The 19,561-nt window shown below is 44.4% G+C and overlaps 1 protein-coding gene across 3 annotated transcripts in view; it reads left to right on the top strand.

Annotated features, from left to right (window-relative positions):
- Nucleotides 1–5,171: 5,171 nt before the first annotated feature.
- NOL4 (nucleolar protein 4) overlaps nucleotides 5,172–19,561 on the top strand; it is a 292,716-nt gene continuing 278,326 nt past the window's right edge. The window contains exon 1 of one of the 3 annotated variants that reach the window (XM_006267299.3): nucleotides 5,172–6,660. In XM_006267299.3, the coding sequence (XP_006267361.1) occupies nucleotides 6,409–6,660 (252 nt within the window). In that variant the 5' untranslated portion in view covers nucleotides 5,172–6,408. Of the gene's footprint in view, nucleotides 6,661–6,840; nucleotides 7,309–19,561 lie in introns of those variants that run through there. The other 2 variants (XM_006267300.3, XM_019498702.2) reach the window with 2 other exon arrangements.

The following is a 19,561-nucleotide window of genomic DNA, read 5'->3' on the forward strand; positions in this document are numbered from 1 at the left end:
TCAAAGACCCTAATCAGGATTGTGGCCCCATTGTGTTGTGTTATACACAAATCCACAGTAAGATATAGTCTGTGTTCCAAGACCTTAAAGTAAATTTTTACAATTCATCTCAACTTCATCTAGTTATAATCCATTCCTAAGTTTCCAAACTACATGCAGCAATGATCAAGAGCTACCAAAGCAAGTAGGGCCAAAACCGAAGTGATATACCAATACTTACACCTGAGTTTTAAAAACCCTAGAACCAGTGAGCACTCATATATTCTTAATTTTCAATGATAATCATAATATATCATGTACTAATGTCTATCTCTCTGCATATACTTCTCAGTTCTCCTCAACGTGTGTCACTAAGCAGTGCCTGTCCTGAATTATCTGCAGTTATTGCAAACAACGTTGTGGTATTTGGCTATCCTTTGCCACTATTATTAGGATTTGAAATGTGTTTTCCTTGTGACCATTGAGTATCATTGAAGATACACCTCTGAAAATTTTGTGAGATGTTTGATTAATTGAATGTTTAATGAGATTTGTTGTGCACCTGAAACCTCAATGGACACATATATGGGAATCCTCTGCTGCATATAAATGCTGACTCTTTATCTCCACCAAAATTAGAACTGCCTGGGTTCATATTCCTGTAGATCACCAAGTTGCGACCTTTTACTGGAATAGCCTTCTACCTCCTGGAGTAAAGGATGTGGTAGTGTTCATACAATATAAAGGAAGTTGTTGTTGATTATAACTTTTCTGTCTTAGTGAAGAAGCTTTCCTTTCAGATCTTACATGGGAGATTGAAATATTAAAAAAATTATTTCCTTTTAACTATGACTAGGGACCTACTGAATTCACGGTGGAAGCAGGCTCCTTTAATTTTGCAGGTTTCCCTGCACACCCTTCCCCCTCGTTGCTGATTGGCTGAAGGGTGCCAGTGGCCCTGCCATACTGAAAATGGTGCCATACTTAAAGCCACGGTTTTGCCTTCCTACCAATCAGGAGCGAGCAACAGGGCCCCTCCACCAATTGGCAGGGGAGAATGCACAGGAGAACCTACAAGATTAAAGGAGCTGCAGCACAGCCCACTTCCGCCATGAATTTGGTAGGTCCCTGACTATAAAAAAAACCCGTTTATGACATTTCTTAAAATGTGTTCCCTTATCTACTGATACCTTTAAATGCCCAAAAGATCAGGATCAAATCTTTTGCAAGCTATCTTTTAGGAGAACAAGTATGACAGATTTCAGGCCAAAGGCTCTTTTTATCCTTCTTGAGGAAGTTATCAATACCTGAGAGTACCTTGTCAACCATATAGCACCAGCACTATGTTGTCATAAGACTGTAATTTCACCTCTAGATACAAATAACTTTAGCAAAAGACACCAGGTTCCCCTACGACCCAGTCTTCACTCTCTTTACCTAATGGAGTTGCTACACACTGTTTGTGTTTGTAACTCCAAATATACAATATTTATAGCTTGCAAATATGATTTATCTTAGAATCCCTTTAACAGTTTTATGCACATGAGGCACTTTAAAAGTTTAAAACTCTGCTTTGTACTGTAGCTAACACTTCATTACAATGAATGGGAAGTTCACACATCTGTTGGTGCTATATTGTTTCAGTCTGGTTGCAAAGTAAATAATACAGCAATGCGCTGATTTGCTGGATGAAAGCTATCTTCACGACCAGTAAGACAAGAAATTTTAGTTTTCCAGGAAAGAAAAACCTTGGTTGTGCAGAACACAGCAGAAGAACCTCTAACCTCTGGAATCTTTGCATGTTCGTAGCCCAAATTCAAAAGGATGCTAAAACAGATATTTAAAGATCGAGATCAAGGGATGTGTGCTTGTGTGTAAGAATTCATACAACACTCCCATTTGTGTGTAATCAGAATTCTAGCTCTTTCCTTTATGGAGATGCTTCTCTATAATACACCATGTTAATCTGGACACAAAACCTGGGCCTGACCTGACTCACTTTTCCTAAGCTAGATAAACCTTAAAAGCTTATATTCAGAGTCTCCTTGGGATCATTTAAAAACGAGGGCTTGCTTCTGTGTTCAAATACACCATAAAATCCCACTGAAATAAATAAAATACAAATGTACATATAATTTATTATATATCAGTAATAAAACGGAACCACAGGCTCTAACAGTCATATTACTTATATTGTAAACTCTTAGTGGCAGGGTCTGTTTTAAGTATGGTTTATTCAGTGCCTAGTACAAAGGAGCCCCATCATGGGCCAGGACTCCAAGGACTTACTGCCAAGCAAATAATAAATAATATAATTATTATACATTGCACCTAATGCTGTACATGAATCACAAAACCTAAGAGTAAAATCAAATATAGAAACAAAACCCTTTGGATAAAAGTCTGTGGTGGGTTACACTCTCCATACAACTCTATTGTTCAGCCTGGCCTGGCTTGTGTGGATTTGCTGCCCATTCCATTATTTCCCTCATTTAAAGGTATTATTGTCCCCTTCAGACCTAAGCTTGCTTCTACTGAAGTTAGTGAAAGTCTGTCTCTGGTAAGAACAGGACGAGGCCTTTTTACAGGATCCCCGTCGGAAGCTGTACTCCTGGGCACAGCCTTATTTTTCCACAAGCTGCAGTTCCCCAGTTCACTTTAATGTGGAATGTTACACGTTAAATTTGCATCACCTGTATATATGCTGTATTTTTTCTTTCCTCCATTGCTCTGTGAGCTTGCTTCAATGTCAAGCATAACATGGTATCAGCATGATGTGGAAATAACTGAGAGACCCCCAGCAGGAGGTTGGTGTTGAGAACAATTATGTCACAGTCTAGTTCAGCAGTTCTGTCCAACCTATATTATGACCTTTTTTCAAACATGGACATAATGTCATGCCAAAATAATGTTACTTGCTGGAAAGCCTTCTGAACAAGGGTTCAGGGAGGTTTTCTATTTCCTGCTTTTCTCTTCTATGTAGTAAGAGGTCCATTGTTGTGCCTCTCCTCTAGCTCCTGCACTAGACACACATGAGCTGTTACCTCATGTTAAAATGGGGATGTCAAGATAGTTTATGGGCCTAGTGGCCAAGAAAAAGTAACAGGCCTTCTTGACCTTCCTGCATGTCTTATTTTTCTCTCTCCATTGTGCCTATTCTTTTCCAAATCTGGATGATGCTAGCCACAGTTCTGGGAACAAAAACATTGCTTCCTAATGCTGTCAGTTTAGAGTATTGCTTTTATAAAAGTGTCATCCTCTTCTTGGCCCACCTGTGCGTATGACAGATTCCTCTGCTCAAAACACAAAACAGCAAAGCAAAGACAAAGATAATGGTGGCACATGAGTACCATTACCAGCACTCCCAACTTCATGCCTGGGTTCCCTCTTGTTGGGTGAATTGTCTGTAAATCCCAGACAATTGGGGGGGGGGGGGGTTAGTGCTTTACAAGATACAGCCAAGATAGAGAGCAAACCTTAACTGAGGCAAAAAAACCCCAATGTGAAAGTTTTAATTTAAAAAGAGCTTTGGCATAGGTTATCTAGCATGAGACTCTACTATGTCTGGATAATGGGAATCCCTTCTATCAGTGCCCCTGTTCAAAGGATTCCTTCATCAGTCCCCCTGTTGTTTTGTTGTGTGACTGTACAATCGCTAGGCATGGCAGTCATATAAATAAAAATAATGTTCATGTAGCACAAACGGCCTAACCAGTAGAGATGGGGAACAATAAAGACTAGTACCTCCCTGCAGAGACACAAGTTTCCTTTTTCTTAGTTGATCTCTAACAGGCCTGAGGTTGTTGAAAACCTAAATACAGCATAGACCGTACCAACTTCTGATATGAAAGAAACACCAGATGAAGCCGAGACCTACATTTCAAGCAAAAGGAACGGTCATTATCGTAGGTCAACAGGAGTAAAGAGCAGCAGCCTCTTCCCTCCATCCCTTTGCTCACCCCCACGTCCATTGTGGGGCAACTCTCTTTCATGCCTACAAATCAGCAGCACCAACAAAAACATTGCCGCTGAAGTTACCCCTGGTGTCGTTTGTGAACAAGCAAATAATGGTGCATTTTTAATCATCTCTTATTCTAGCAGGGATGGGAAATCCTGGCTTCGTGTGGGGCCTTTTCTCTGCATGTGCGACCTGAAAGGTCAAGGCATAAAAAAAAAATCAGAACCCACTTTCCTTTGGACTAGGTGTCTGATACCAGCTGCACACGGGTGAGGTGCCTCTGTGCAAGGTTTCATCTGTGAGGAGAGTCTCAATGCATGGCAAAGTTCCCCAAGGAGGAGGGGGTGGATATTCTTGGTGAGAAGCTTTGCGCAGAAATGTCAGGAGCTGTTCCACCACTGGGAAGGCATTAGAGGCCCTAACAAGAATAAAGAAATACACGAGCGCACGGGTGAGGATTCCCTTTTTTTCTAAATGCAATGAAAACAAGGCGGGCCTTTTGCGAGGGGTGCCGTTTTTCCACGGGCTGGCTGCACTGCCCTCTGCCAGCTGCAGCTGCGCTTCGGGCAGGGGAGCGCAGGCCCAGCTCCACAGGCCAGTTTCTTTTCAAGGCATCAAATGCATCCCCTCCCGTGCATGGCAGGGGTGGGGGAGCAGGAAGGGATGCGTGTGCGTGTGTGTGTGTGCGCGCGCGCGCGCGCGCGGGTGGGGGTGCAGCGATTTGAGCTTGGCAAGTTAATGAGAGCCCACCCGGGACTGCCAGCCAGCGCTGCCTGGTGCAAAGGCAGAGCTCCGGCTCCCGCAGCTGCCCCGCTCGCTCTCATTTGTTGCTCCAATAAGCAATAATTAGGTCCTAAGCTAATGATGTGTCAGCTGATCTGCTCCGCGTGTGCGTGGCGCGGGGGTAGGCCAGCCCCGCAGAAGTCTCCATGGAAACCCTCCCCCCGCATCCTCCCCCCACCTGGCTGGGGATGGGGATGGGGATGGGGATGGGGATGCGCCTCCCCGCGCCACCTTGCTGCGCCGTCCACCCGCCCGCCATCCATCCCTAAATGGGACAGCGCCGCCCGTCACGGCGCCGCTCCGCCGTCTCCACAGAAACTTTTGTCCCGGCGGCCAATCAGAGCGCGGCCGGGCGGGGCGGGGGGGCGTCGGGGCTCCGCTCCGGCCCAGCCCAGCCCGCGCTGCCGCTGTCAGGCCCGGCCGCAGCCGCAAGACCGCCCCGGCAGCGGCGGGAGGAGGCGGCGGCGGCGGCGGCGCCCGCCCGGGACGCGCGTGTGCGCGGAGCTCCCGGCCCCGCTGCAGCCAGGCGGCGGCTGGAGGCAGGGGGCGGCCGGAGGGACTGTGCCGTGCCGCGCCGCGCCGGGGGCAGGGGGCCAGGCGGCCGCAGCGATCTCGTGCCGCCTGCATTGAAGCTGTGGCCAAGCCCAAGGGAGGGGGCTGGGGGGCTCTGAAACAACAGCAACAAAAGGTTTCTCTCAAGCATCTCCAGGCAAACTTCCCGGCCGGGCCGCCAGCCCCGGGAGCCCCGCATGTGCGAGCACCGGCGGTGCCCGGGCGGGGCCGGGCCGGGCACCTGCCCCCTCCCCTAGGACCCGGCTGTGGCGGGGGCCGCGCCCCCGGGTGTGCGAGACGCGGGCTGTGCGAGGGGGACTCCCCCCTCCTCCATCTGCTGGGATATTTTTTTTTAAGTCCACAAATGACAATGGCAATAAGGGCAAGGGAAATCCAGGGAGACTGAATGGGACTGAAAGGCTGCCCCCATCCCCCCAGCCATGTGCACTGGAGGTGTCGGGCTTAGAAAATAACAGGTAAGAACTTTTTTTTTTTTTGCTTGCTTTCCAGGAGCTCTTAATGCCCGAAGCGATCCCGGAATAAAAGGGGGGAGCAAGCAGAGAGAGCCCGATGTGCCCTTCAGTGCCTCCTCCATCCTGCACTGGGAGGCGGCCGGAGCAGAGGCGCTCCCCCGGCTTGGGGGCGCTTCCCACCTGGCCCGGCGGGGCCGCGGGGAGGGGGACAGCAGCCGAGCCCATATTGGATGCGCTCTCTCCCCCCCGCCCCCAGCCACGGGCTCGGATTGTAATGATTTATCCCTCCAACCCCTCTGGGCAGGCGCTGCCGGAGACGCTGGGATGTCCTGCCTCGTGCAATACTAGACACTGATCGCCGGCCTCCACCAGACCCGTCCGCCTCCCGGATCCGGCACTGCCTTTTTTTTTTTTTTTTTTTTTTTTTTTTTTTTTTTTGGGGTGGGGGGAGAGGAGAGAGAGAAAAAATGAAGGAGGACGCGGTTGCAGGGTTGCATTGATCGCTGCCCCCCTCGCCCATCCCCCCAGCACAAAACCCAGCCGGGCTCCGCTTGCACCGGGACCTCCTCTCCTCGCCTCGCCTCGCCTGGCAGCGCCGCGGCGGATGCATTTTTCATGAGCCCGAGGTGAACAGGTGCAGGCGGCGGGGCCGGGAGCGGCAGGATGGAGAGCGGCGAGCGGGACATGTACCGCCACTTCCAAGACTGGTGCTTGCGGACCTACGGGGACTCGGGCAAGACCAAAACGGTGACCCGCAAGAAATACGAGCGCATCGTGCAGCTCCTCAATGGCTCCGAGTCCAGCTCCACGGATAACGCCAAATTCAAGTTCTGGGTCAAATCGAAAGGCTTCCAGCTCGGCGGCCCGGACGACGGCGGCGCCAAGCAAGTGCTGTACGTGCCGGTCAAGACCACGGTGAGTAGAGGCGCCCGCCTTGTTCCCCGCGTGCTAGGGCCCGCCCGCCGCGCCGCGCCGCACCGTTCCTTGCTCCGCTCTACCCCGGCTGCATTGCCCTTCCTTCCTTCCTTCCTTCCTTCCCCCGCGGGCCGGGGTCCGGCCTGGGCTATTGTCCCGTCCCCTCCATTGTAGGCAGGCCAGGCCAGGCGTGGGCTTGCAGCTGCACCTTCTCGCTCCTAGACGATCCCGATCGATCCAGCCCGCTGTCTCCTTATTGGCACGAAGCCCGCGGTGGCGCTGGGCGTTTATTGGGGGGGGTTTCCCCAAGGCTCTCTTATTGTTAGCCCGCAGACGCAGAGAAAATTGTGCCTCGATGCCTCTCTGGAGCGGTGCCGCGGTGCGAAAAGGAAGCGAGCAGAGGAGGATCAACAAAGAGAGCTAGGCTGCTATACGAGCGAATGGGAGATTTGTGTTCCCCTGCCTGGGATTGCGCGAGTCTCAGAGCCATAAAGCTTAAACTCAGGCGATGCGATCCAGTAGCGTTGCAGCCCTTAGCAGAGGCTGCAGCTGAATCGCTTAGATGCGGGGCTAACAGCGGAAGAGCTATTATGCTTGGTGGTGGCAGGAGAATTTCCTATTTAAGAAGATGGGAACTATTGGCTACAAGTAGGTTTGCATCTTGAACTCGTTAATATGTCATTTTTCCCCTCTCTCCCCCCTCCCCCCCTTCTCTTTTAATGCTGCTACCTCACCCGAGGTGAGGTGTTTAAGATGACACGGACAGAAATGTCTAGTGTTTATTTGGGGATCTAAAGAGGGGAAACATGGGCAATCCTGTATTTCTGCCATAGCAGTTCAGCTTGAGGGGCAATATTTTTTTTTTCTCTTGCATCAAAACCTCATTCTGGTCTAATGAAATACACTCCTGGCTGGCACAATAAAGAAGGGTTTTTTTTTTCTAGAAAAGTATCCTAGGTTTAATTATGGCATATGCTGTTAGGGAAAATCCAGAAATTCTGTTCATGCATCTGCTTTGGGAAATAATAAGCTGGTACCCCAAATGCATTGATTTATATTTGTCCCCTTCCAGTCATTGCTGCTTGTTGTCAAGAAGTATAGATGTGGAATTAATTTTTAAGGCATATAAAAATATGAAAATTGAAAGTGAAAGAGAATGTGCTCAGAGCAGTGTTTATGTTCCCTCCCACTGCTTTTATTCACAAAGGGTTCTAGGTCTACCTATTGGTCTGGTCTAGGCATATTACTGTTCAATAGCAGGTTGTTAATCTTTGATCCTAGAATTTATTATAGAGCAAACATATTTGGGAAAGAAGTTTGAAACTAAAGCCTAGATCAAAATCTTACCTAAGACTGAAATATGATTTTTAGACTGATGAACTGCTTATTCTTCCACTTCCTGGGACACCATATTTTGAATAGTTTAAGAAGCAAGATATTTTCATTCTTAAGGGCTTCCTTTCCAGAACAAGTTCATAACTGCAAGCTAATTCCTTTATTTTGTGGTAAAACTTAAATTAGCTGATGGACTAAAGAAAAAGACTTCTGAAAATGAAGAGCTGTTCAGGGCCTTTCAAAGACCTTTCATGATAGCACCAACTAGCACATTTTCTATTATTTTACTAGGCCATAAGGGCTTCATTTCCCTTCCCCAACCTTTTTTTTTCTCTTAGCAGATCCCTGTGTCTGGTGGCACTCTCATGTTTATTTGCTAGAAATGTTATTTAAGTGTTGGTATACATAGTGGCATTACTTTATTTTGATTTGGAACCCTATGACTATGTGTATGCTTGTATATTTAGCTACCTATTTCTAGTGATTATAAAAACCAAAGAGGTCCCATAACAAAAGCAAGACCAGAAAATTACCATGATACTATTTATATGTATTCTAAAAATATGTATACATAATTTTGATTTATTAAATATAAAATATTAAGGAACAGACCCTGCAGTCTTAGATCAGGTAAAGCTTCCAGGTAACTTCTACTTGCCTGAGTATTTTGGTTCCCCAAATCTGCTTTTCACTGTAAACAAGAACTGAATAAGCACAGAATTCAGGTATAACTAGCAGCTACTAAAAACAAACGCCCCCCCCCCCCCATATGCACACTTAAACACATTTAACCAACTTCACGCTCCATTCTTAGAAGGAAGCAATGTTATCAAGCACATCTTTAGAGTGGCATTTATCTGAGAAAATAGTTTGTGTAGATTATGTGCTGAATAATCCACAGAGTATTGTTGTATGTATTATTTGTAGAATCTCCATCCCATTGACTGAATAGGCCTAAAATTTGATCCTGTAACATCAAATGATATTTTAGGCACAGCAAGCCAAGGTTTTCAGGTGGCAACCTTGAGTGTTATTGTTCATCCTCTCATTCATTTAATCAAATCCAGATAACACTTTGAAGGGTTTATTCATTTATGATCATTCAGGGCTATGCTTGTTGTCTTGCACCATTTTTGTGTCAGTGTTGCCACAAACTTGATCTTATCCTGCCCATAGAGAAAGCCACAACTGAATATCAAAACTTAGAAGAATTAAAACAAACAAACAAACAAAACTTTGCATCACTGATCTCTCCATAGGTGCAAGCAATTTCAATGTAAAATTAATTACCATTGGTAATTCTGGCCAGCAGTAGTCTCTCTGAATTCATAACATGGATGAAATTGCAGTTTTAACTCCAGAGTCCTAAGCTGGTCAAAAATAAGCAAATAATATTAAACTACTTTGTTAGGAATTCTCCCCTTGAAGCTTCAAGGTTTGTTGCTCATCTTTGCTGTCAGCCAGAGAGATTTGCTCCTGATGGTGCTATAATCCACTGCTGCTGGTAATTAGACATCATTACTGCTATGTTAAAGGGAAAGAGAGAAGGGGAGAGGACAGGCTGGGGCTAATTAACTACTTGATTCTAATGAAAGAAGGAGAGACTGATAGCAACTGGGAGGTTGCACCAGAACAGACTAGACATACAACACAGACTTAATTGAAGCAAGGGTATCTTGCAGGTTTATAGTAGCTAAGTCTTGGTCCACTTCTCATATTCCATGGACAGTGAGATCCTTGCTAGGTTTTGTTCTATTTTTCTGTTACTACTTTGGTGAGCATTTTGAAATCCCAGGACTGCTTTAAATATCAATTTAAACATGTAGGCAAGGAGAATATATATGTAGATATGTGTAGGCTTAATCTATTTTGCTGGCTTAGTTTCTTCAAGAGCAACAGGAACGAATCAGTCTCTGAATGTTCACATCCCTCTGTGGCCTAGGAGATGCACTCTTGGTCACCAAGCAACAGCATCCTGCAAAACAGCCATTTTAGGTCCAGAGTGGGATAACACTGAGTGAAGTATTTGCATATATGGTCCAGTGAACATCCCACTACTGCCACTTTTCACATTGCTGCCATTCTTGTCAGATGTTCTCTTTCATTAAGCCCAAACTGCACTTCATAAGAACAGTGAAATGATGCTTAACCTAGACACATTACATAAACATGTTAAACTGAGAAATATGCCAAATGGCTGACAATAATTGGTATAAACTTGTAATGGTTGCGACCCAAAATCACTTATGTGTATGAACAGCATTACTAATATAGTATCTTTTAAAACTATATAAATTATTTTTGTGATGGGTTTCCTTGTGGTCTGTCTAGTTGCTTAGCTAAAATTAGTGCCTGATGAATAATTTGAGAACACAGAAAAAAAAAATTATTAGTGTGATTCATAGGCAAAAATGGGGATCCTAAAATCTGCCTGAGTTTAGATATTGTTGTCTAAACTGAGATAATGTCCCATGTCATGTCAGAACTCCATGTTCCAGGTAGCAATCTTTTGCCTAAAAATAAGTGGCCCAATGTACAGCCTATATACTGTGCATAAATCTACAGGAACAGAAACACAAGTGGCAGATTCTTCTATCCGTTACAACCATGTAAATCTGATTTAACTCTATGGACTAGAATGGAGGTACTTTTGTATAAATTAAATCACTATCTACCCCTATGTATGAATTGTCCTGTATCTCCTCATATTTTCCCTACTTGGGAACATAAAACCAATCTTTCAGAAACAAAACTGTGTTAGCTTTGGTTAGAACCTTTGATCTTGGTCCTTCAGGAAGGTCTGGTAGTATGTTGATTTCCATTAGCAGAATAATGGAGCTTTCTGATTACAGGATTGAGGACCTTTAAGGGTTAGTAGATTTAGTAGAATTGGTTGTATCCCCACATATTCCTTGTTCTGCTATTGAGAGAGATCTGAGTGAAAATTTGGTTATAAGAATTCCATTCATTTTAATTTTAAGGGATGTGGGTTTGATTATGAACACTAACATATAAGAAGTGCATCAAAGAGAGATAGTTTAGATATTAAAAGTGGAGATGTTATTGTTATCATGTGGTTTTAAATTACTTTCATTCTTGTGACTTTATAGCAATTTGAAAATGCGAGCATTGCTTCAGTACCTTTTGCTTTATTTTGTAGCAGTCAGGATCACAGATGAACAAATGGGTTTGGAAAATATATTTTGGTAGCTCTGTAAACTAATGAACTGCCAGCATACAACAGGAGTAAGTACCATGTAAAGGTGAAACAATATCATTATTAGCGTGATGTTGAGGGCTGGCTATAATTTATCCCAAAGTATGCTTCTGCTGCAGTTCAGTTCTGTTAAGCACTCCCCTCATCACTCAAGAGCCCTCCTCAATCCCCAGTACCCTACAACATCTTGTTTATTCTGCCTATCCTTCACATCTCTGTCAGACCTTCAAAGATCCATCTCTTCTCAATTCCCATTCCCTATTTCCCTTGCCTCCTTTTCTAATGGGCTCTGTGAGGAGTGAGGCTAGTAAGTCAGATGAACCCTGTTAAAAACCAGGCATAGCTAATGGATCAAAACCACATAGGTGGCTACTCTTGGCTGTAGATGGGTTAGATTTCCATTAATAGTGTTATACAATTTGTTTTTTAAATGTCTTTATTAAAGCTGTTGTTTTTGTGTATGTATGATATTTTAGACTTTTCAGTTAAGTGTTTGTTTAGCTTGAGGTACTTCTAGAAATGTGAAAAAGCCCACTTTTTGGAAAAGGGAGCATTTTTAAGTACTACTTTTGTAAACTAGAAACTATTGTCTATTAACATTACTTAGAAAGTATGGTTGGTTTGAAGAGTCAGTGCACCAGATTTAGAGACTAATGTAAATCATGAAACCTTAAACAGGGATTTTAATCTTATTTTCAGTGCAACATTGCCTCTATACAACTAACTACTTGATGCCTCCATTTCATACACATATACATAAATGTACACACACATAACAAAAGGCAAAACAATATGCATATTAGCATGATTAAATACATTATCTCAATGAAGAGCAGGCATCTGGTTTAAAAGTCCAAGTCCACAATTAATGTGCTTGGTTCTCCTTTTTTTCCAGCAACTTCTAGAAGCAAACTTCATAAAATAAGTTTCCAGTTTAACTTGTGAAAACCTTGTAACTTTGCGGGGAGGATTATAGAGATAATGGGCTTGATTCTCTTGAATCAAGAGAATCTGCTGTGATAACCTGTAGTAAGTGGTGTTACACTGATGAAAAAATGATGCAATACAGTGGACAATGAAGTTCAGATGCTTTCTGTAACGTAAATTTGCTTCAAACGGACCAAGTGCTCCTTTAGCTTGATAAAAGTATTCCCTGAGGATTGTTGATTTATAAGAGGATATTTAGAGCTTAGTGATTAAAAGGAGGCTGGTATGCACTGTACAAGTTTAATACTTGGAGGAATCATGATTCTCAGGGAGTTGCCCACTATGGAGGTCCTATTATAGAGCATAGGCAACAGGGAGGAAGCCTGCTGCTGAAGGAGGAGCTAGTGATTCAAGTTTTATTTTATCTTGGACAGGCTAAAACTGGCAGAAGCCCCAAACTCTTGAGTTTAGGCTTGTCTCGGAACATAAGCTGCAGCTAGTTGTGTGGTTGGCCTTAAGACACAGTTTTTTGGGTCCAGACCAGGGTGCAGATGTTACTGATTAAAGACCAACTCTTAAACAGGTCCACTAAAGTGAATGTCTAGGTAAGCTTACCACAGGGAACGGGGTTGAGCATCCTGATGCATGTTGTCATTTTTTGTCTAATGAATGGAAATCTTTCCTATTTATGTTGGTATGAGTTTTATGGATATTTATGTAGCCTTCTGGCCACTAAAGGCAAAATTTTGTAAACTGTGTAACTAGTCAATTGAACATGTATACTTAAAGAGACTAATGATGGTTCCTAGTAGCGTTTGAACCGCTGACATGTACATGGGGATGTGTCAATATAAGAGACTATCTGTAGTGGACATTTGAGTTAATAACTCTATCATCGATCAGATTTAACCTTAAGCAAAGGCTCTTTTCAGAAATAATGTACAGTATGGACTTGGAGTGGTAATTTTTATTAAATGACCTACTTGAGCTTGGGATGAAACTCATTCAACCATTTCCACTTGAGGCTGTAATTAAGCTTCTCTGGGGAATGACAGGCTAGAATTTTACCAATAAGGTCACTGTATCTGAAAGTTTTGTAAACTGTTGCCTAAAACTCTGATTTAGCAGGAAATCCTCAATATTATTATGATTTGGCTTTACTTAAAATTCGGAGTAGGTGATTTGAATCATTTTCACTACAGCCTGAAGTACAATTTCTATGCAATTGAAAAAAGTAAGCACTGTCAGTCGCAACCTTCTGGCTGTATCCTGTGTGGGACTGTCCACAGGATGTCACTGACTGACTCAGGCAGAAAGTTTCCAATGTAGCCTTTCCTCAAAGCAGATATTTCTCCACTTTCGATTAAAAGCAGTACATGGTATTTTCACCTAAGCTTTTCTTCTGCATAATCACTGTGATGGCATTTTTGGTTGGTGCTAATACCAAAATACTATTTAACTATTACAATTTGAGAAGAAAAGAAGAAACAAGAGCAGAACTGTGAAAAGAATGGCAAATGTTAGAGGTGGTAAATTAATCCAGAAGAAAAAGAGGTGGTAAATTAATCCAGAAGAGAGAGGATTCGTAGAGGACAATGTAGAGCCTTTTACCTGGTAATTTGATAAGAAAGGTCACTGAGCATATGCATTTATGATACATAGCTTGCTTCTTACAAGATGCAACAAGGGGGGACATGTCTACAAGATACTTTTACTGTGGAGTTGCCTAATTTGCTCCACAGTAAACATCTGTTTCATGTATCTGGCCCTATTAGGCCACAGTAAACTAATAAACTTCTCAGTTGGCTAGTACTTGTAAATACACTGCAGTGCACGTCTAGATGCTGACCCAGCTGGCTGGGGCACAAGGGTGCTTCAGTGCAGGGGCTGCCTGCTAGCTAGCCCCATACTGGTGCACCCTTGTGCCTCAGCCAGTCCTTATGCAGCACAATGAGCCAGGTCAGAGCAGGCCTGGCTGACAGGTTGACCCCTGGGCCCCCTACCAGCTGGGGCTGCTCTGACCCAGCTCAACATGCTGTGGTACCTGGCACACATGCAGACACCGTGCTCAGGAGCAATAAACTCTGGCGCCATATACGTAATGCAAATTTGCTGTATGTTAATGGTAGTTCTCTACTTGGCTTTACTTGTTCAACCATATTGACTTTTTTGGACATGTAACTGAGAGGTGAGTTTGATGCAAGGTGAACTTTTCAGGGGTTAAATGTCCATTAAAAAAGTAATACAGATCCAATTAAAATAATACATTTTTCCTTCTTAACTGCCCCTCAGTACAGCAGAATCCAGTATTATTCTCTCCACATCTTTCTGGATGGCAAATTTGGGGCCAAGAGGGTGATAAAATAGTGGGACTTAAAAGATTGCTTTGCTGCTATTCCTGTTTGAACAAAGCTTTTTTTTTCCAGAAAAGGAGGAAATCCCTCCTTAAACAGAAGATAATGAGCTGAATATTTTATAATGTTAGAGTTAAAACAAACAAACAAAAAAGACCCAAACTAGAATTCCAATGGATTTTATTACCAATTTTATTGGTAACTATGGATTTTTCTTTTTCCTGTTTTAGTTTTTTATGCACTTTGCGCTGTGCTGTTATCTGCCTATATGATTTTAAAAATGGTTTAATAAATTAGCAATTATTACCATCTATCATGGTTTGAAAGTAGGCAAATAAAATGGGATGTACCTGTCCAGGTAAAATATTGACTCATTTGTCTTTTATGGAGTGTATTTCATAGGGCCAGAGTGATGTGGAATATAGCATATAGAAAAACTAAGGAAGTAAAACAGTAAGACATAAGAAGGAAATGATTTTGGGAACTGGAAGCTGCCTGTAAGCATCCAGCCAGTAAAATTCACTCTGGACAGGGACAGCTTCCTGCACCCAATTTTGAGGCATATGCACATTTTTGGTTGACCTTATATTGGAATCCTATGCAGAGGTGGAAGTCACCCATTGGCATTCTTACCACAAACAGATCAACTGTATAGATGAGTGATGTTGGCTGATTGGATTGTAAATAAGATTCATGCACATTAATCTTAATATAATCACATACAGAACTTAATGTAACTATAATTCACCTGCCTACCTTGCAATAAAATATTCCAGTGAAACAGGCTATTGTCTAGTGCGTAAAGGGACAAAAGCCTTTGATTTCACGTAGGACTCTGATGGAAAAACTAACCATCGCCTCAGTGATGTTGCACAAGCTTATGCCATTCTTAAATTAGGCCCTTATTCTTTGGTTATAATATGCTCTAACAAAATGCAGTTGTCTCAGCCAAGCACAGTATAGTCATAAATTATTACTTTTTAGTGTGACCCTGTGTTTTGATTGGTTAAGCGTGCCTGAGTTGGAGAAGGTTTGATTGACTTCTGTCCTTTGAACTCTACAGCCATTTTTAATGTGCTTCAATATGTATATCTCATCCTTTTTCCTTCCCAGCTAGATTCTCCTGACAGGGTAACTGAGAAAAAACAGTCTTTATTTTAAAAGTTTTCTTTTCTCCCACTTCTACAACTTCCACCTTGGCAGCTTTGATTGTGGGGAATTCAGATCCTCCATCTCTTTAAAATGACTTTAAATGAGAAGAATACTACTTCTAAATAAAACTGGAAGAGTGGAAGAAGGAGAGCTTCAAAATAAGTAAAATACAAATGCATTTACTTTTCTACAGCTTGAACCTTCCTTGGACAGCAGGGTCAGCAAAGTGTGGCGCAAGTTGAATGGTACAGAAGAATAGCTAGTGCAAATTTCATAATAATAAAAATAATGAGTTAAAACAAGGAAGAAGTTCCTTTTTAATTTGGCCTAACTATATCCTAGACTACTGAACTTCAGCTGCAAACTTTATGAAGGCCAGCATAGAGTGCTACCTAGAAAGGGAACAACCTGAAAGAACCAACTACCTAACCACTAGAACAGGTTGGAATATGGAGGTAGGAAGGAAGATCATAATTTTCTTTTCCTAAAAAGGTTTGTTTCAATGAAAGCTTTCCCTGCAAACTATGAATGCTGCTCTTATTTCTAAGCTTAGTTTGTTTCTTAACATGTAGTTGTAGTGTTAATTATTTTAATCATTATTACAATACCTATTATGGTAGCCTGTTGTTAGTTAACTAGAATACATTTGTTGCTAGATACGGAAAGGTTTCTATCTTTACACACACAAACACACGCACACTTCAGGTATACTTTGCAGTTTATATCTGAACATATTCACAGTCTGATAATAGCATTCATGTTTATTTGATATGTGTTGTCCTACACATTGGCTTCAGTGCTTGTTATTTTTGCTTTTGCTACTGCAGTTTGGTATATACTAATAGGTAAAGAAATGAGCTTTTTTTCCTTACATGGCCTGACTTGTAGACCTTGAAGCTTGCTGCTTTTAATTTTGAATTCCAACCCAATGGCAAGTGCCAAGATTCAAATGCATATCATCTATGGGCAGTAGGATCAGTGTGCTTGTGTAACATTAGTTAGCTGAACTGCTGAGCTGGCTATACTTTAATGTTTTTAATCTTTGCTTGGAAGGCATATTATTTTGGTGAGTAACCAAATGCAGTCTAAGTTGTACACAGAAGAGGAGATGTACTAGTGGGCTTCTAAATCCAGGTTACTGTAAAATGAAATAAAAAAATACTTAACTGGAAAATCTATTGGGTTCAATCCACACCAGCCATCTGGACCAATATCTTATCTATCTTATTTATCTAAACAAAACTTGGATACTACATGAGTAGAAATATGTTAAGCTTAGTTGAAATAATTTGTATGATAATCTTTTCAAATGCCCAAGGCCAGACTCAGTGAATTTAGTAATCACTGAATAATATTACCATTGTAATCTGGGCTTTACTATTTTAGGACCCATATAAAGTCAATAGTCAAGGATCGGTTTTCTCCCCACACTATTCAACATCTATATTCCATTATTGGAAGAGCTAAATAGACAACATAGCCTAAAGTATCAGTAGATAAGCAATACTCTGCTCTGCATCTAATTATGTGAAAAATAAACAGCACTATCTTCCAGCGTAATACTTGGCCCCATCCACACCTAGATTAAAAAGCAACTTGCACACACACAGGCCCTGGCTCTATTGGTAATAAAACTGAGATTCCAATGACAACACTTAACTTACGAGCAACGTGCATGTTTCATAGCAGGATCTGTGCCATGTTGGTTAATGGCTATGGGAACATTAAGGATGTTAATTGTTGTAGGCTCCATTTTTTGCATTATTCCAGGCTTTTGCATTTAGTGTCGCAAGTCCTCTCTATTGGCTTTTACTGTCCTTCAGAACAGAGATCAGTGCCGCAAGTTCTTCTATAAAGTCCCATTATTTATATCTGGTTAGCACAAACACAACTGGAGTGCAGGGCAAACCGTTGAATTTTGAGCCAGAACATTTCTCTACCTACCAAAAAATAGTGCAGTATTGAACTGCACAGGGCAGACAATTGAATTTTGAGCCAGAAAATTTATCTCTAATAGAATAGTGTAGTAATGAACTTGGCAGGTTTTTTTTCTGTTACCTGTGTGTGTGTTTTATCAGAACATGGTATTGAACCTTGTGCTCACCATTGAATTTTGAGGCAGAAAATTTCTGTCTAACAGAATAGTGCAGCATTGAACCTCACAGGTTTCTCGTACCTATGTATCTCTCTCTCTCTCTCTTTAACCCATGTATCTGTCAGACTAGCACAGGATTGAACCGTGGAGGGCAAAGCACTGAATTTCAAGCCAGAAAACTTCTCTCTGTCTGTTTGATAGGACAGTGCGGTGCTGAACCTCGGAAGAGCACGAGATCGAACCTCTTGGGTCGGTGTGTCTGTCTGTCTGTCTGTCTGTCTGTCTATCGGAATAGCACAGTATCGAACCTCATCTCAGTATAGCGTAATCTTGAAGCCAGCAGGTTTCTCTCAGTCTCTCCTGTATGCATCTATCTCATAGGCTAGCAAAATACTTAACCTTTCAAGTTTCTCTCAGAATAGCGCCGTATTGAACCTTGCAGGCTTCCTGCCTGTCTGAACAGTGCCGTGGGGGACCGCCTCGGCCTGTCACACCCGCGCCGGCCTGGCCCCGGCAGGTCCCTCTCGTGTCCGCTTGACACCAAAGCGCAGCGTCAGTCTCGGGGCCGCGCAGGCCGAGCCCTCGCTGGTCCCAGCCCGGGAGCCGGGGAGGTCGGGCGTGGGGCGGCGCTCATACACCTGGCGCGGGGCCGGGCGGGGGCCATATGCCGGCCCCGGGGGACCCGGCGAAACAAAGGCGGGGGTCGGGGGGGGGGGCTGCGGCAGCCGCTGGGCCGCACGCGGAGCGGGGAGCGGACTCCCTCCTGCCCCTGCGCCGGCCGGTTCCTATGGTAACAATGCCGTGCCTCCCGGCCGGGCGCGCACAGCCCCGGGCTGGCAGGGGCGCCGCTCTGGATTGGCCGAGCCGCGGGCGGGGGGCGGGGCCGGGGCAGGCCCGGGGGCGGCAGCTGAGCTCACTCCCGCCCCCCCGCCGCCGAGCCGCGCGTTCCCATGGAGACGGTGCCTGCGCGCGGCGGCGGCACCTGGCCGGGCAGCGCCCACCTCCTCCCTCCCGGCGCCGCCGCCACCTGCACTCGGACAGGCCGCGACGCGCGCGCGCCCAGGCCCTGGCACGAGCCGCCCCGCGCAGGCACCGGCGCGCACACGTGCCGGAACTGCCAGCCTCGCCCGCCCCCGGGCCCTGCAGCACCAGGAGCAGCGCCCGCCGCAGCTGCACGGCGGGGGATGATCGGAGCCGCGGGGCGCCGGGAGCGGAGGCTGCCTCCCTTCCCCCACGCAGCTACACAGGTCCCCGCGGGGACGGGTCACAGATGTCCTTTCCCCCGAGCTGCCTGCTTCGGCAGCGGTATCAGCATCAGCATCCTCCCACTGTCTTCGCGAGAGCTGGAGCCAGCCCCCAAACCGGCGGAGTCCAATCCCGGCCCCCGCACAGAGCCTGGGCGAGACGGTTGGAGGCCTGTTGTGGGCAGCAAACCACCAACCTCAGCTTCACTCTAGAGACATATGGGGGGGGGCAGGAAGACGCTTGTTTTTTTTTTGTTGACTTAGATTGAAAATAGAGTGTTGCCAGCCCTTGTGGGTCCCCAGGGTTTGCCATTTTCCTTAAAGGCCCAGCTTCCTCCCTTACGTAGTTACGGTAACAGCTAGGTTTTCAGATTTCAAAAAAGGAGGTTCCCAAAGCTCATCAAGACTGAAAATGTGGCCAGAGCGGATGCTCGGTGCTCGGGAACCAGGAGACGGTCACGAAGAATGCAGAACGTATCATTTTAAAATCATACGACATTCAAATCAAACTGGTGACATTTCTGGGAGGCCAGACACATGGCTATTGAATGCTCGGGTTGGCATGGCTGAGACTTGC

Source organism: Alligator mississippiensis, chromosome 3, assembly GCF_030867095.1.
Source record: "Alligator mississippiensis isolate rAllMis1 chromosome 3, rAllMis1, whole genome shotgun sequence".
Classification (NCBI taxonomy): domain Eukaryota; kingdom Metazoa; phylum Chordata; order Crocodylia; family Alligatoridae; genus Alligator; species Alligator mississippiensis.